This window comes from Acanthopagrus latus, chromosome 9 (assembly GCF_904848185.1).
Source record: "Acanthopagrus latus isolate v.2019 chromosome 9, fAcaLat1.1, whole genome shotgun sequence".
NCBI classification, from domain to species: domain Eukaryota; kingdom Metazoa; phylum Chordata; class Actinopteri; order Spariformes; family Sparidae; genus Acanthopagrus; species Acanthopagrus latus.
The window spans coordinates 15,274,610-15,286,625 of record NC_051047.1 but is presented as its reverse complement, the minus strand read 5'-3'; the positions used below and the strand labels follow the sequence as shown (position 1 = coordinate 15,286,625).

Sequence of the window (12,016 nt, the reverse complement as noted above, 5' to 3'; positions counted from 1 at the left end):
TGTACAGAGAGGACACGGGCAGCAATTCATGTGACTTAGCAACTACCACACACTTCCTGGTTACCTGTGAGCAACCTGAGATGCTTCATATCAGCCACCATTATGAGCGGACACATCTGCCACCTGAATATTTAACGGTGTTGCAGATCGGGTTGCAGATCACTGGTGAATTATTAATCCCTATAGATTAGCATGAATTAGTGTGGGTTTTTTCTGTGTGCGGGAGAGACAAACACTTTCACAGAAGCAGGTATGCATCACTTTTGGCTTTATGATCTGAGCTTTAAGGATTTTTGACCGCTATTTTGAATAATGAGTACATGCAAACAAGTAAATGACCACTTGTGTGTGTGATAGTTGTAAATGCTTGTGATGAAGTCTTTTTATGAGTGATCTTCAAACAGTAGGTGAGATTATTTATGCTTGACTGATGCACAGTTTCATGTTAAAGTCTTATTGTTGTGTTTCACTTCAATAGCTTTTACTTATACTTTTTGAGGCGATTTCAGAGCTGCAGCAAAATGTTGATAATTAAGCCGGCCATTATATGAGCCATCTGTTACAGAAGTCACGAGTGAAGGTGTCTTGGTGACAGGTGACTGGTGATGTGTTCAGAGCACGATGTAGATGCAGAGCAGGTGAGACGCATGTTACAAAACAGAGCGACAGTTATAAATGGTACGTAAACAGGTTTGGATCTTGTTGATTAATAAGGCAGGTGTGATGCATTATTCACGCACAGTTTAAGGTGGCCGATTAACTTCAGAACAATCAATGATGGATTATTAGACTGGAGATGAAACAATACTTATAGGTAAGTGATTCAGGTACTTACCATGTGTAATTAGCTTTTAAAGGTGCACTGTGTAACTTTTTTAGCGCAGTCTCGGTTACATAGCCAGTTTTGCTCTTTAAAAATACAAATGCTCAACATATGGATTTCATCTTAACAATTCAGTCATGGAAAAACATTTTCAGATATTTAATGCTTAAATATGCAAATTAGTTGCACACTAACAGGAAATAAATCTGAATCAGAATAAACCGCTCAAATGTGAAGACATAACATCTTTGACATGATTACATCTTTCTATTTAGCTCCATGGATATCTACTGAAGTTAGCATGATAACCATGTAGCCCTGATCTGTCCCTGTCCAAAGCTCCTGTGCTCTCAGTATAAATGTCAACACTTAATCGGTGCTCCGAGCTCCTGGTCTGGACAGCTTCCTGCATGGCTAACTGAGCTAACTGAGCTAACTAGCTAACGGCAGCTGCAGTTAGCATCAGTAAGCAGTTACTCTAGTGTTAAGCTTCCCGTGTTTGTTGTGAATATTAGTTTGACGTGTTGTAGTTTGGACGTTCTCTATTTACTTATCTACAAAATCTTAACATTGATTGGTTTATATAAAAAAATATGTATTCACCTGTAGTTTCTCCCTTTTGATGACAAAAGTTACTGAATTACAAAAGGTACATTAGCTTTTGCTTCTGTCACACGCGGCTCCCTGAAGGACACAGTGAAGGATATCAGTTAGTACTCAGTGCTGCATATTTGAATGTCTCCGCAGAATAGTGGTATGTATATCCATCTAATATCTACCCGGATGCCATTGCTCATCCTGCATGCACAACAATTCATAAATCTGTGCTTACGTGTCTGAGTTGCCGCGGCTCCCGAGGGATAAACATCATTCATGTTTTTAGCATCAATCTGCTGATCTCGACTTCGCTCCCTCAGGGTCACACGGCCTCCGTGATGCACAACACGTTTATGACGAGTGGAGCGGTCGTGAGATCGCACGCAAACATTCCTCTCCATCATGTTTATATCTGGAATGTGTGTCATATTGCAAAAAACAAAAAAAAGGATGCATGTATCCCAACATGGCAGCACCACTTCCTCATCCATCATGTTATTCTGTTTCAGCTGTTTTGACACTTAATGCCTCGCATCATTGGTCTGACATGTATTTGGTCACAGAAACATCACTTGTAGGTTTAAAAGGATGATTTATTTTGAGCCTCTGCATCACTGCTGATCATCTGTTCCTATAGGCTGAAGACATGTAAATCACCTTATAACACACTTTACATAATAATCATTTTACAAAACAGTTTGTGTGGAGGTGTGCCGTCAGCTCATTCAGGACGGCACTTGTCAAGTTAATCTCTGTCCAATCCAATTGATCTTGAGGAGATTGCGCTTCTTAGTTGTGGACAGTGACAAGGTCCCCGTGGAGAGAGCTAATTCAGTGTCTCCGTCAAGTGCCACTTGTTGCCCATCCTCTCGAGGAAGCTTTTGCTGTTGGTGTTGTTTTATTATGATCACCAGAGACTCTTTAGTTGTAGTTTTTCTCAGGCCCGATGAGTCAGAAGAAAATAACATTCGCCATGTAAGTAGAGTGCTGTCGTCTCCACCTACAGCTGTCTGCTTTGTTTTTGCTTTGATTTCTGCCGCTTTAAACCTGTTAAGTGGCTCCCTTGGCGGATATAGTCGTTTCACTGAGCTGAATGAGAAGGCCCTTGGGATTGAATGCGCTGCTCTGAGCTATACACGCACAGCTCTACAGAGATCCTACTTTTTTATTTTAATTACTTCCTTCTCTGTGATGTTAACAGGGAGATGTGTTTTTCTCTCTTGCTGCAAAGTCTGTCTGGTCTGTTTTGAGGCTCAACAAGAAGCTTTCTTTTTGTAGGACAAAGTAAAGGATTTCTCTCAGATTCTAGTAAGTTTCCACTTAAAGTTATAAGATGTAGGAATTCTGCATTAAGATGTCTAAAAATGACTACGCCTTTGATCTATATTTTGTTGAGTTGTGTATGTACATAATCCGAGTTGTTCCTGAAAGGGTTCAAATCGAGACAAATCAACAATTTTATTGCGTAACCTCGCGTCTTCTTTTGCAGCCTCTCGCTGTTATTTCTGGGAGAGTTAGAGAGGAATGAGACTAAAGGTTATGTGAATAAAACTCATGTCAGATAGATTTTCATCAACAATGATGGTTAAAATATTTTTCCCCATATATTTCCCCACCAGTTCCAGCTGGCAGTCAACATTACTGTGTGTTAACACCAGACAGTGGAGTTCAACTCCATGGATCACTGCTGTAGTCAGGTCGATAAACAGGAGTGAGGATAAATAAATGTTTTAGTCCCACAAGCTAAACATTCATCTCTGAGTTCCCCCATGTTGGTAAACAGCTCTGGATCAGAAAATAATCTTATGCGATTCAGGGTCTTTACTCCTCATGGAGGTCTGGCTCTGCCCGCGACTCTCTCCTTCTGAGCTGGCAAACACACTCAACAAATGTCTTGTTTATTTTTTTTCTTTTGTTTTGATAGAATACAGATGAATTTCAATCAAGGATTCATTTTTTTTATTTTGGATTTGCCATTCATATGACATCATTTATATTTTGTAATGTTGATTTCACCAAAAGTTTTGCACCTCATATTATCTTCATCCCCCAGGAGGTCACTGTATGGACTGTATCCTTACAAGTCCAGCATGATTGGCATGGAGAACCTAGGCGATCCATCAGGTAACTGGGATATAGTGGAGACCATTGGTAAAGGAACGTATGGCAAAGTCTACAGAGTGACCAACAAGAAGGATGGGAGTCAGGCAGCGGTCAAAGTGCTGGATCCAATCAATGTAAGTCAGATGAAAGCTTGTTTACCGTGGAACATTTTACAGAATCCATCTGTTTCTACTGCATATTGTTCATTTTCAGGTTCCTGTCTGTAAAATAATCTATTAGGGTCTGTATACGGTGTCTGTTAAAGCTGAGAGATTTATGTGCAGATATTTGAACTGATAGCCAATGTGCAAAAAAACTACATCTTTGCTTGACAGCATAATGATCAGCTTGTAGACTTTGAACTAATGCTAACTGTAATGGGAGAGGAGAACCAGCTAGAGAGCCATCGTTAGATCCATGTATTACTCTAAAGTAGCTCGCTGTAGTATATATACATCCTGTTTTATATTCATATAGTCATTTAATGCAGTGGTTTTCAACCTTTTTGAATTTTAGCCAAACTGCAGTGACCCGTAATTGGTTGATGGATGGGTTAAGACTGAAATCCGATTTTTTAAGGCCAGAATTTGGAAAAAGTATCCAGTAATTTAACAGACAAAAAGCACAAATTAGAGGAATATATGAAAATAGTTAATAGTAGTTTGGTATCCTTAAGCAACCGTGGAGTTAAGGATACCAAATATTAGCATACTAACTAGCTAAATTAAGGTGGTGATCAGCATGACAAATATTATACCTTCTAAACGAAGTTAGTATTGTCATGTAAAGCATGTTACCATGCTGACATTTGCTTTTAACTCAGAGCACTGCTGTGAATATATAGAGCCTTATAGAGACTCTTGCATGGCAGTAAAATCTTCAAGTGAGCGTTCATGGAGGGGCCTGAGCTACAGCTGCTACTTGTTATCTCACAGTTTTAAAGGTGCAATATGTAAGAATTGCCCACCTGTCGAATTCAAACTCAACAAACAGCGCCTCACAAGAGTAATGGCTAACTGCTGCTAACTGGAGCTGCTGTTAGCTAATTAGCTCAGTTAGCTATGCAGCTAGCTACTCAGGGGTCAGGTGACTGTCGGTGTTTACTTTGCTAGCACAGGAGATTTGGACTGTGACGGGGCAGGGCAACGGAAATTCTGACACATTGAACCTTTAAGGCAAGAAACTACCCTGCTGGAAAAACGAGCATAGACCAGCACCAAAACACAACATGTGTTGGTCCTGCTAGTGACCAGTCACTATCCTGGTTTTTCCAGCAGGATATGATAAGACTATTCTCAGTAAGGGTCCTTTACTTACCTATAATTGTTTTATTTGAGGCTGTACCTTGTTGATTGTCAAGTATTCTGTTCGTTTTGTGACCCTGTGTGAATACGTGTTAAAAGAAAATTGCGAAAATATAGTTAACTGTGGACCGCTTGATGGACAGTTTTAAGTGTGTATACTGTCTTGCTGGATAAATAAGATCATTCAAGCACTGATCTGACATCAGTCTATGTGCCTTCTCACTGTAAGCCTTTATTGTCAGTGCTGTTGAGGAGGGAGTTCCTCACAACCATCTATGTTGACAGTTTTTTCACGACTGCAAGAGCTCACAATATTGTGACAGGAGAGTAAAAAAGCAAAGACTATAACGATTGTGTTTCTCTTTATAACTGTGACTTGTCTCAGCATGTGAGCCATTCAAACAGAGTAAGCTGCCAGTACTTTTTCCTCCTCTCCGTCTTGATGCAGTTGTACTTGTAGTTGCTCCCGTGATATATATCAATGTCTCCCCTTTTCATTTATTTCCTGTCATGTTCAGTCCTACGCACACTTTACCGGAAAGTGTAGCTCCTGCATCGGCTCCTTCCTCCCTGTATACCCGTTCATTTGTCTGTGTGATAAGGACGCTGTAGTCTCTGCATGGGCACTGCATTGTGCTAGCGAGTCTTGGTCTGAGGCATTCCTGTGATTGTGTCAATGGAACAATCCCCATTCTGGCAGTGCTATTCACCATTCCCCTGATGGCCATGAAGATGAAGCTGCCTCCTCTCTCATCCCTCTCCCTGATTAGACCGCTGACACTATCACTCAGACATCCAAGAAGAGAAATTCTGCCTTTCTGACTGTTACTCTTCCCTTCCTCTGAGATTTACTTGGATAGAAAAGCACTTCCAGAAATAGTTTAGTATGTGCTGTCCCTTCCTTTGTTACTGAGTTATAACCCTGTCCTGAGAAGTCTCGTTATAGTCAACCTCCGAATGTCAGAATGAAACACAACCCTGAGATATTTGTGCATATATGTTGTTTTTTGTTACATTACATTTATTTGCTTCTCATTTGCATGACTACATATCTGACTGTTATGTTCTTACCGTGCCTGTTATTGATTAAAGGATGTGGATGAGGAGATCGAAGCAGAATACAACATCCTGAGGTCCCTGTCCAACCACCCTAATGTGGTGAAGTTTTTCGGCATGTTCTACAAGTCAGACAACCAAGCAGGTGGACAACTTTGGCTGGTACTTGAGGTAAGCTCTTCACCGGTCGTTTTTTTTTTTTTTCAGATGCATGATTATCTGACATCCATACTAACTACAGTTTAGCATTTTGTTAACAGCATACCAGTGATAATAGTTTTGTGTGTCAATTTGTCAGAATAATCTGACATGTTTGGAAAGGGAAATATGCTTTATTTCTTATTTATTTCTGTGAAGTAGAGGAGAAGACTGAAACCAGTCTCATATCTGTAAATTAAATATGAAGCAATAACAAACAGCTGTTTAGCTTAGCAGAGAGTGTGGAAGCTGGAAAACAGCTTGCTGGTAAAAACAGTGGTTCAGAGCCAGGTCATTGTTTTGCTCAGCTAACTGCCCAGCTGTTGGCTGTAAGCAGACTGAAAAACAAGTTGTATTGATCTTCTGATCTAGCTAACTTCGCTTAAGACAGCATGTAAGCATATATCTCATTTAAAGGTTCATTTTTTTTGTGCCAGTGTTGCCTAGTTCAGGACCTCTGAACACCTGCCACAAGTCAAAATCTTCAAAATAGCACCTGTGTTGTGCTCAATCAATCACCCTTATCCACGGCTAGAGAACAATTGGGTTGATTAAAACTGGCCCATCGTACTTCTACATAGCTAGATGACACTCTTGGGTGAGACTGATGCAGTTGTACGGGATGTTGTAAGTCAATTCATAGAAATATAACACTCCTAAAACAATGTATTTTATTGATCTAGGCGAAAAAGTTGTTGATGCGCAGAAAATGTCACAGCAGTGTGGACACGTCACTCGTCCCTGATCGCTTTGACAAAAAAACTAAATAAAATAAACCCTGAGCCTAGAAGCAATTGATAAAACTATAGAGAGCAACGTTTTGATGTGGGAGCAACTCTGTCATTTTCAACTCTGTCGTTTGGGCTCTAGTACGGACACAAGCATGCGGTTAACCTGACATATACTGGCAACTGCAGAGGTTAGTAATGCAAAGGTCTTCAGCATGACGGTTATAACAAACATGGAAGAATAAGGAGAGTAAGCTTCAAGGAATCATTTCATCTTTTGCTTCAGCCAGGCCTGCATGTTGATATGATATGATATGATATGAAATCTAGCAACATACATGTTTTGGTGAGTGAAACTGAAAGTAGCCATAACTGTGTCCGTGTACAAGTCATCTCCACAGGCTACCCCTGTTACTCACTCTCTCCCAGCACTGATTGTGTTTGTGAGCCTAAAAAATATGAAACTCTAAAAATTCTGGCTGCTTTAGTGAAACTCTTTAATGATTAAGCAGTATTTAAATGGGCTTCAGTTTGTCACTGCAGCCCACCTACAGGACTGTTGATGCTGTCATGCTGCCATGTGATGCTGCATTGCTTTCCCCTGGTCTTGTATATGTGTGTGTGTGTGTGTGTGTGTGTGTGTGTGTGTGTGTGTGTGTGTGTGTGTGTGTGTGTGTGTGTGGGCTCCCTCTCCCCATGAATCATCATCTGGAGTGGTGAGTGATGGACGAGTCACTGGAGTTTCTCTGTCTCCCTCCCAGCTGTGCAACGGCGGCTCTGTCACAGAACTCATCAAAGGCCTGCTCATCCGAGGCCAGCGTCTGCAGGAGCCCGTTATCTCATACATCTTATACAGTGCCCTGTTGGTAAGATGGCCCGCTGCAAAGTTGCTAATGTTCGGGAGGAGGTGGGATGCAAACAGGCAGAGAGCTTGCTGGGGATTTATTTCCAGCAGGGGAAGTGTGGCAGGCGGTAATGGATGTCTCTCCTTCTGAACAGCTGTGGGAGTTCTTTTATATAGTTTGCACTGCTCAACCTTTGATGCATCATTTTCTCATTTCTACTAATGACAAACGACTAATAATGTGACTGTGATTCATGCCGAGCACCTTCCTGCCCTCCAACTTTAAAGGGTCTTCAGCATTTGCACAACAACCGGATCATCCATCGTGACGTCAAGGGCAACAACATCCTCCTGACAACCGAGGGAGGAGTCAAACTGGTTGACTTTGGTAATGATCTTTATAAAAAGGGGATTTAACTAATTCTTTTTTTTTTTCTTTTTTTTTTAACTAGAAAGAGACGAATGCTTCAAGGTCTGAGAATGTCAGGTTCATCTTTTGTCTGATGTCCCCTGTAAGATGAATGAGTCGTTTCTGGTTATTTGACTGATCTATGGGAAGTGTCAGCAGCACAATCCTGCAACATTGTTTGTGAAGGCAAACACAGGCACAGGATAACACGTTTTATGTGCTCCACACTTTAGTTCCCCCTCTCACCATAACATCTTTTTATTTCATGGACCGTAGCCTTAACCCGAGGCTATTATTGCTCATTTAAATTGCATTATTTGATCCTTTGCATATTAAAAGAAAGCTGTTATGGCAAATGACTTTGAGTCACCCCTAGGCATGTTTATGTCCTCTGTGTCACGGAGATGAAGTGGACCCATGCTGATAAAAATCTGTCCTACATAATTTGAAATGATTATAGCCCGTTATTATTACGGCTTGGCAGGTTGCCACACTAAATTATATGCCAGGATTTATTGATTAATTCAGACATTTATTCTCCGTCATAAATTGTGTTTTTATCTGCAGAAAATTCACTCAAACAAACATACGAATATCTAGACCTTTTAATTATTAAAAGATGCATTTTTTTGTGTTTTCTTTGTAGGTGTTTCAGCACAATTGACCAGCGCACGATTACGGAGGAACACATCAGTCGGCACTCCGTTTTGGATGGCCCCTGAGGTCAGAGTCTGCGTTTCAGTTAACACACACATCTTCTACATCTGTAATAATGCATAGACGTGTTTTAGCGCCTATTGGAAACATTTTAAATGAGCAAAATCTGTTTAAATGCGCCATAAAGAGGGAGGGAGAGCAGCCCAGTTAATTCTGTGAGACTCTCCCCAGTGTCATTGTGTATTCCCCTCCACGGGCACAGCTCCTGAGGTCGCCTCAAGGTTAATAGCTGGGAGTCGGTGGCCCCTCGGCTTGCTCCTTGGCAGAAATGAGGTGCGGTGATTGGGCTAGTAGGGAGGGACCTCAGGGGCAATTAGAATAAACTCAGCTGTAAAATGTAGTGTCAGTTATAATTATTGACTGTGGGAAAGAGAGGCTCATAGCACCGGCAAATGAACTGACCCACCTTCTAGTGTTTCAACAGTCCATAAATATAGATGTTTGTACCTCTGCCAGATTTGAGAGTGAGTGAGTATAAAATTCAGCTTTATGATCCTTTTGAGCATAATTTCCTTAAAGTTATTACACCTCTATATTAATAAAGTGCTTTATTTCAAGAATCTGACACAATTTTCCGGTAGAAAGTGAATTAATCTCAGCTCACTGGCAGATTTCCTCATGTGTATTGAGGAAAAAAAAAGATTTTTAGGACTCAGTAACAGTCTAAAATGAGCTGTTTCGGATGGTCACTGTTGTGTTATATTGCCAGGTCATAGCCTGCGAGCAGCAGTACGACTACTCGTATGACGCCCGCTGTGATGTGTGGTCTCTCGGCATCACAGCCATCGAGCTGGCAGACGGAGATCCCCCGCTGGCTGAGATGCATCCAGTCAAAGCACTCTTCAAGATCCCCCGGTGAGTCCACTAGAGGGCGCTCCTACCACACAGCTGGAGGCTGCACACACACAAGGATGCTGGAACACTGCTTTCCATTATGTCAGGGAGGACAATGGCAAACTGAAACTGACAGTGGAGAAGGTGAAAGGAAAACAATCACAGCGGCTCTCTTTGCAAATTGATTAATTTTTTATTACGGCATGAAATGTAGAAACGCTGGATATTTGTGGTTTGATCTGCGTGTCTTGCTGCTGTTTGCATTTTAATGTTTCCAATCTGAGAGGCAGCATCTGCTGAATAATCAGTGTTTAAAATCTTTATCATTGAAAAAAAACGTAGCAGTGTTTGTCCTTAAAATTAATGCAGCGATTCAATCTGTAAAAATATTCACTGCTGGAGACGGTGTGTGTCTGATGATCATTTGAGAGCTTTAGTGGCTACACGCGGTTGACCTTTTGTTATCAGCACAATCGCGCAATTATCTCTCAGTTAGGTAGAGATATGCCCTTCTGATTGCAATTTGCATTGGTGATTAGCTCCATTCACATTGAGATGAGGCTGTCACCTCCTCCCCGTCACAATGTTATCTCCTCCCTGCCAAGCCAGAGGAGGAATATGGATGGCTCGTGTGGCAGGAATTATGGAGCAAACGCAGCATTTCATCAGCACCAAACTCAACCAGAATTTAGAAAATCATTACAAGACGGCTGAGAGCAGGAGGTTGGGGAAAATGAATGCTGCTAATTTTTACTTTGGCGGCACTTTTTTGGTGGAATGTAGCTTCTGTTTGGGACATTTAAAAAAAAAAATGCAACCTGGAACTGGTTGAGTGGTTTCTGTCAAGTGTGTTTCATATATAACTGGAGCTATAATAAGAGGGGGCATATGTATTTCCCATGTCAGTGTCCAATCCTATTTCATTACAGCAGATTTTCTTAGACCCTTTGACTTTAGGGGATAACTAGGATGTTGATAGAATTGGACATATATCTTTAACTGACATCCCTCCGTCTCTGCTCCAATCAAAATATATATTTTGCCCTTTTTAGGATGAATAGGGGACCTTAAAGGCTTGGCGGTTGCGGTATAAATCACAGCAAACGTGTCGAACCATGAAATCATTCTGTTAACATGTCATTTATCTCAAATATATGTTCCCGTCATTGCGGTGCGGCAGACAAAATCACGAGGAAAACGCGGGGTAAATTATGACTCCCGTGTGAATTACTTTCTAAATAGGGAAATGTGTTTCACCTTTGGGTCTTTGGTGGCGGCAAGAGTGATTCATGACGAAATCAGAGAGATTTATCACAGGATTTGATGATCGCAAAAAGTTCTGGATTTTTTCCTATTTAACACGTCACAAACCATTACCAGAGAAGTATTGTCCTTGGGTGGTACATGTTTTATTAAACCATGCAAAGCACTAAGATATGCAGTAAGCATTATCATCATTCTGATATTTTACAGTTATGCAGTGTAATGTGTTTCCAGGCTAAAGGGTTCACTGTCATGTAATCAATCTTGTGTATATCATCCACCTTATCGTTCTTCCTCCTTGAACAACATCCAGATAGTAAACATGGAATATACCATTCATGATATACAAGATAAAAATACACTTTAGTGTTTTATGTTATACATTTTCTTATATGTTACAGTAGCATTTAGTCATTCCTCTGTCACAATATAATTCTGTTTGTTGTTCCTTGCTACAGTAAGCTCTTGCTGGACAGTCTCTCTTGTCAAGCTACAGATTTAATGGCGCCTGTTGAGGACCAAATAAACACTCTGTGCTATCACCACTTAGACTGCAGGGGCTAGAGCAGCAGATAGCCATTAGGTCGTAGATTTGGTTGTGCAACAGGAAAACCTGCACAGGTTGAAATGATATTGGGCCCAGCAGACGGCTATAAACGATAAGAGGAGCTCCGATATTTGTCAGAGGGGATGCTGATGAGCTCCATGAATTAGGGTCACCTTGGTGTTTGTGGCTCAGAAATATCCGATACTTGATGAGTTGTGACACACCGTCAGTTAATGCATATGTGTCAGTCTCAGGTAGATCAATCTGCTGTAGCTTCAGTTGTTTTAATTTTGAGTCTTTTGTGAGTCTACTCTCTGTGAGTGTGTGTGAACGACATACATGTGATGTCCATGGATGAAGGTAATGGAGCATGTCAGAGGGTAAAGTTGTAAAATCATCAAGTGCAAAATTAATTATAGATACTCAGGACAAAGATGGTATGTGATATTTAATATGCAGGAAGGTTAATTGCTTCTCTGTGCTGCACAGGCTTGTAGTGTCCATGGAAAGTCAAACCAGAGTGTGTGTAAAATGTGTTGTAAAGGTTAGAGGCAACTAGCAAAGACGTCCAAGGTCGTGTTTATCCGGCCAGA

The 12,016-nt window shown here is 41.0% G+C and overlaps 1 protein-coding gene across 3 annotated transcripts in view; it reads left to right on the top strand.

Annotated features, from left to right (window-relative positions):
- Window positions 1–12,016, top strand: part of myo3b (myosin IIIB) — a 75,684-nt gene that overhangs the window by 4,823 nt on the left and 58,845 nt on the right. For all 3 annotated transcript variants that reach the window (XR_005077147.1, XM_037110825.1, XM_037110826.1), the window contains exons 3-8: window positions 3,474–3,657; window positions 5,920–6,054; window positions 7,571–7,675; window positions 7,942–8,041; window positions 8,709–8,785; window positions 9,489–9,634. Coding sequence is in view for 2 of the 3 variants with exons in the window: in XM_037110825.1 (XP_036966720.1) it covers window positions 3,474–3,657; window positions 5,920–6,054; window positions 7,571–7,675; window positions 7,942–8,041; window positions 8,709–8,785; window positions 9,489–9,634 (747 nt within the window). In the remaining variant the exon portion in view is untranslated. The remainder of the gene's footprint in view (window positions 1–3,473; window positions 3,658–5,919; window positions 6,055–7,570; window positions 7,676–7,941; window positions 8,042–8,708; window positions 8,786–9,488; window positions 9,635–12,016) is intronic.